The sequence below is a fragment of the Rhincodon typus genome, chromosome 28 (genome assembly GCF_021869965.1).
Source record: "Rhincodon typus isolate 14 chromosome 28, sRhiTyp1.1, whole genome shotgun sequence".
Taxonomy (NCBI): Eukaryota; Metazoa; Chordata; class Chondrichthyes; order Orectolobiformes; family Rhincodontidae; genus Rhincodon; species Rhincodon typus.
In genome coordinates, this window is record NC_063359.1 from 41,722,644 (window position 1) to 41,728,574 (window position 5,931).

At 50.3% G+C, this 5,931-nt stretch overlaps 1 protein-coding gene across 1 annotated transcript in view; it reads right to left on the reverse strand.

The window, feature by feature from the left end:
- LOC109924340 (quinolone resistance transporter-like) overlaps nucleotides 1-5,931 on the reverse strand; it is an 85,461-nt gene that overhangs the window by 62,269 nt on the left and 17,261 nt on the right. The window contains exons 6-7 of the mRNA XM_048613424.1: nucleotides 3,002-3,195; nucleotides 1,375-1,459 (exon numbers count right to left, since the gene is read on the reverse strand). Coding sequence (XP_048469381.1) covers nucleotides 1,375-1,459; nucleotides 3,002-3,195 — 279 coding nt within the window. The remainder of the gene's footprint in view (nucleotides 1-1,374; nucleotides 1,460-3,001; nucleotides 3,196-5,931) is intronic.

Below are 5,931 nucleotides of genomic sequence, written 5' to 3' on the forward strand. Positions count from 1 at the left end.
CTCTCTCACACACACTCACTCTCATTCTCTCACACATACTCACTTTCTCACACACACACTCACTCTCTCACACACACTCACTCTCTCACACACGCACACTCACTCTCACACACACACATGCTCTCTCTCTCACACACACTACAGGTAGTTCACGTCTGTTTCACAGACATTTCTTGCTTCATATTTTTTGAAGTACTTAAAATCTTGAAGAATTGTGGAAAATGGACTTATTCCAGTTTTGTGGAAATACCTGGAATGGTTTCTTTAAAAGAGGTCAGTGAAAGGTCACTGTGGACACTGAAGAATTCCGTAACACAGCTTCCTAGAAATTACATGATTATTGCTAACAGCTTGTGCTGCTGCCAACCTTCCTGGAGTTGTTTCAACACTGGCTGGATGAGAGTGTTCCGAGTATCTGGAACTAGTTGGGGACAAGAATCCTGCAAGGAACAGCTACCTAGCTGATCTCTCCTCTTTCTGAAAAGAGCTCTCTTTTTACGTCCAGGGTGAAATCTGTTTGTTCTTCTGGAAGAGTGATTGCAGGAACTTTTCAATACTCTATGTCCTGAGCAAGCTATGTCTGTCAAGACTCCAGAGACTACTGTGTATGATAAGCATCTCGACTACTGTGCCAGAACATCCGAGTGATATATTTTGGAACATTCTATGCTTCATCCATTTTGCCTTCAAAATGATCCCAAATGTCCAGAAAGCTTTTTTAAAAAGTGAACATTTGCTTTCTTTTCCTTTTCCTGAAATGTATGTGTGTGTGTTTGAGGTTATTTGGAAGGATCAGTATTTACACTTCCATATAACAGAGTGTGAATGTTGATTAGTTATTATTACATCTTTGATGAATAAGTTTTGTTTGTACAGGCCTGTTATAGAAATAATATTTAATTGGTCACCTTGGTAACTGAGAGAAGTACATTTTTCTTTGGTGCTGCGATGTGTGGATCAGTGGAATAAGAGGGATAATGCACACCTCCTGCCTCAGTCATTATAGACCATTCATTATGGCCCCTTTCAGGGTGGCCAATTCTAGTATAAAGAAGTTGAAGAGAGGCAGGTTTCATTTAGAATCTCTGTCTCCCTGACTTACCTTCTGCTGTCATGGCTGCCTTAAGCAGGAAGGCTCACAGTTTGAGAGCCCACCCATCCCCTTTATTGATGAAGTGTCCACCACAGAGAAAATCTGGACAAGCAATTGTGCCTCCAGGAGCAGGTCCATAATTTGGAAACATCCCAAACTTCTGTTTTGAACCACTACCCTGCCCTCCTCCGAGGGGCAGTTTCCTGCCCACATGTGCTACATTTACCCCAGCAGCACATTTCTCTGGGGATGCAGTAAGTGAATATGGAGCAGAGACTCACCCATGATATTGGCAGGGATCAACGACAGGAAGCAATATGGAGGATGGAGCCAGAGAGCTCCAGCCACAAAAGGAGCAGCTGCAACCTGTATTAAACAGAGAGGATTAGACACCAACAAACACACTGCCATCACCCCCCCACCCCACTCCCCCCCACATAAAAAAAACCCTATATCTCCTGAAACAGCCACAAAGAAGCACTTCCAAATCATAGCCTCCACCAAACAGCTTCTGCTGTGGTGCAGATCATCCAGATCCATTCGTGGGGTCAATGGACAGGGTCTCTATCAGGAACATGAAATCACCCCCTCCCCCCAACCCCGCCCCCTCCCCAGTATCTCAAACGTAAGCTCATTTACCAAAGGCAGATCACTGTGTCCTGTGATCCTTAAACTGGTTCAGCAGCGAGGGGTCACCAGGTCATAGGTCAAAGGGTCACCATCAGGTTCCCAGGTCACTTCTCACAAACTCAGACAGCTCAATGACACAGGCTCCAGGCTGGGATCAGCAGGAGGCTAAAGACCGCCGTGGGGAGGGTGGAGGGGGCAGGGGTGGATTGGGGAGGGTGGGTTGAGTACTGTCCTGAAAAAGACACTTTGAAAGTTTAGGGGCAGTGACGACAAATTTCAGTTCACTTCTTCCCCAGGGACAGTGAGCAAATTCCCAAAAGATAAGATTTGACAAAACAGAAAACCTGAATTTAAAAACAATTCCAAAGAAATCCATTTATAATTTTAACAAATGACCTGTAAAAAATGACCACTAAAAAGTAATAGTCAGCAGAGCTAACTAATAACATTTTTTTTTAAAGTCTGGGTTAAGCAGCACAGGCTAAGCCCCAGGGAAGTGAGAGGGAGGGTCTGAACTGAGCCAGGGAAGGAACTTTAACAAACATTGACCCTGTCTCCCCACTTGGGACCACACTTGGAGCTCACCTCAGGGCAATTCATCGTCTGGGGGTGTGGGGGGTTGGGGAGGGTGGTGGAGGTGGGTGGAACAGGCCTTTCTGTCTGTGGTTCCTCCTCTCCTAGCCCACTTTGTGGATGTGTTTGAGGGCGAGGTGCAGGGAATGTGTGCTGTCTATCCGACTTTCCCAGACTCAATCTTTACACACTGCGGATCCTCCCCGTCTCCCTCACTCATTTCCAGATCCAGGCATCCACCCTCCACCGTCCTCCATCCCTCAACATCCTCAGCCTTGCCTCACACCTTCACTTTCTGACAGTGTGGCTCTCCCTCAGCGCTGACCCTCCGACAGTGCGGCGATCCCTCAGCACTGACCCTCCGACAGTGCGGCACTCCCTCAGCACTGACTGACCCTCCGACAGTGCGGCGCTCCCTCAGCACTGACCCTCCGACAGTGTGGCGCTCCCTCAGCACTGACCCTCCGACAGTGCGGTGCTCCCTCAGCACTGACCCTCCGACAGTGCGGCGCTCCCTCAGCACTGACCCTCCGATAGTGCGGCGCTCCAAGCTATCGTGTTGATCCTGTTTCTGGTGAAACCCCAGGCAATGTGAGTGTGTGGTGCCGGTTTTCCCCCATGTAGGAGATGAGTAGATGTTGAGATTGTGTCTGGGGAGCCAATGGATGCGATGGCAGATTGTGGCAAGGTCACAGATTCACTCACCTGACTGATGACCAGCACCCACACCCGGGCATAGAATCCTTTTCGTTTCACTAATTGGTCTGAGATGTACCCTCCAGAGAGGGCCCCCAGGCAGCCTCCAACCAGTGGTATCCATGACAACCAGCGACCCACATCCACACCGGGGTGGTACAGGTTGAAGAACAGCTGGGTGTTGTAGGCCCAAACATAGCCTCCTGAAATCAGCAAATGGTTAATGCAACAAACAGCTAATGCTAAGGCTCACTGATCCTTCACCTTTCTGTAAACTGATTCCCATAATTTGTCCAGGGTGGAATTTGCTGATGAGGATCTGGCTGAGCCATTCCCAGGGTTTGCAATGGGTTAGTTAGCCCAGGGTGTGAGCAGATAGACTGGGTTCAGGCTGGCTCAGGAAGGCTAGCCCCGTTCCTTCATGCGCTGTGACATTGGTGTATGAGGTTTACAATCCTGGGATTAATTTTCACCCAGTTAACAAATAACAAACTGCGTCCACTGGAAAGAACCCAGCTCTTGATATTTTATAATCTCTGTGTTCAGGGATGGTTATGACACAATTCTGGAGCTGTTTGCACTTGAACCCAGGTCCCCTGGCCTCAGAGGGAGGGACATTACCACTCCTTAAAACTCAGGGTTTTTTTGTATAACCATCACCAAATCCCCTGGGGGTAGGAGGGGCTCTGATTAAATTCACAAAGTACATGCACGGCCCATCAGGGGCAGGCCAACAATAATAAAACAGGGAGGAAGGGAAAAGGGGAGGGGGCAGGGGGGCTTCAATTAAAATAGAGTTGTGGGGAAAAATAACGCACCCCACCCCTGCCTCCTTTCCTGCATGTGGATTCCAAGTGCTCCCTCTGCAAGGACACCAAGGCTCGACTGTAACTGTGGAAAGCGGGGAGATGGTCGGTAACAAGCCCATCTCCATCGCCCCCTACCTGGACCTGTTCATGGCCAACTTTGTCCCAGCCCAGGAACACATCAATGAGGAGACCCAACAAGAGGCCCAGTAAATCATTAACTTACACGCAAAGCCTGTCAAGGGCAGTACAGACAATCAAATATGAAAGATAGGTCACGAGACAGGGCAGGAGCTAAATTAATTAGAATTATTAATCCACAAACCAAACTTCACACAGCTGTACCCACCATATAGAGCTCCACCCATATCGGTGGGATATTAAAGGGTGCAGGCTGTAGGGGAGAGTGGGATTAGAGGGAGTGGGGAGTGAGGGGGAGAGTGGGATTAGACTGGGTGGGATATTAAAGGGAGAGGGGACTGAAGGGGAGAGTGGGATTAGACTGGGTGGGATTTTAAAGGGAGCGGGGAGTGAGGGCGAGAGTGGGATTAGACTGGGTGGGATATTAAAGGGAGCGGGGAGTGAGGGCGAGAGTGGGATTAGATTGGGTGGGATGTTAAAGGGAGCGGGGAGTGAGGGAGAGAGTGGGATTAGACTGGGTGGGATGTTAAACGGAGCGGGGAGCGAGGGGGTGAGTGGGATTAGACTGGGTGGGATATTAAAGGATGCGGGGAGTGAGGGTGAGAGTGGGATTAGACTGGGTGGGATATTGCAGGGAGCGGGGAGTGAGGGGGGAGAGTGGGATTAGACTGGGTGAGATATTAAAGGGAGCGGGGAGTGAGGGAGAGAGTGGGATTAGACTGGGTGGGATATTACAGGGAGTGGGGAGTGAGGGGAGAGTGGGATTAGACTGGGTGGGATATTAAAGGGAGCAGGGAGTGAAGTGGGGAGTGAGATTAGACTGAGTGGGATATTAAAGGGAGCAGGGAATGACGGGAGAGTGGGATTAGACTGGGTGGGATACTAAAGGGAGCAGGGAGTAGGGTGCGGGGAGTGCGCGGGGAGAGTGGGATTAGACTGGGTGGGATATTAAAGTGTTCGGGGAGTGAGGTGGAGAGTGGGATTAGACTGGGTGGGATATTAAAGGGAGTGGGGAGTGATGGGGAGAGTGGGATTAGACTGGGTGGGATATTAAAGGGAGCGGGGAGTGCGCGGGGGGAGTGGGATTAGACTGGGTTGGGATATTAAAGTGTTCGGGGAGTGAGGTGGAGAGTGGGATTCGACTGGATGGGATATTAAAGTGTGTGGGGAGTGAGGGGAAGAGTGGGATTAGACTGGGTGGGATATTAAAGGGAGTGGGGAGTGAGGGGGAGAGTGGGATTAGACTGGGTGGGATATTAAAGGGAGCGCGGAGTGTGCGGGGGGAGTGGGATTAGACTGGGTTGGGATATTAAAGTGTTCGGGGAGTGAGGTGGAGAGTGGGATTCGACTGGATGGGATATTAAAGTGTGTGGGGAGTGAGGGGGAGAGTGGGATTAGACTGGGTGGGATATTAAAGGGAGAGGGGAGTGAAGGGGAGAGTGGTATTAGACTGGGTGGGATATTAAAGGGAGTGGGGAGTGAGGGAGAGAGTGGGATTAGGCTGGGTGTGATATTAAAGGGAGCGGGGAGTGAGGGGGAGAGTGGGATTAGACTGGGTGGGATATTAAAGGGAGTGGGGAGTGAGGGAGAGAGTGGGATTCGACTGGGTGGGATATTAAAGGGAGCGGGGAGTGAGGGGGGAGAGTGGGATTAGACTGGGTGTGATATTAAAGGGAGCGGGGAGTGAGGGGGAGAGTGGGATTAGACTGGGTGGGATATTAAAGGGAGCGGGGAGTGAGGGAGAGAGTGGGATTCGACTGGGTGGGATGTTAAAGGGAGAGGGGACTGAAGGGGAGAGTGGGATTAGACTGGGTGGGATATTAAAGGGAGCGGGGACTGAGCGAGAGGAGTGGGATTAGACTGGGTGGGATATTAAAGGGAGCAGGGAGTGAGGGCGAGCGTGGGATTATACTGCGTGAGATATTAAAGGGTGCGGGGAGTTAGCGAGGGGAGTGGGATTAGACTGGGTGGGATATTAAAGGGAGCGGGGAA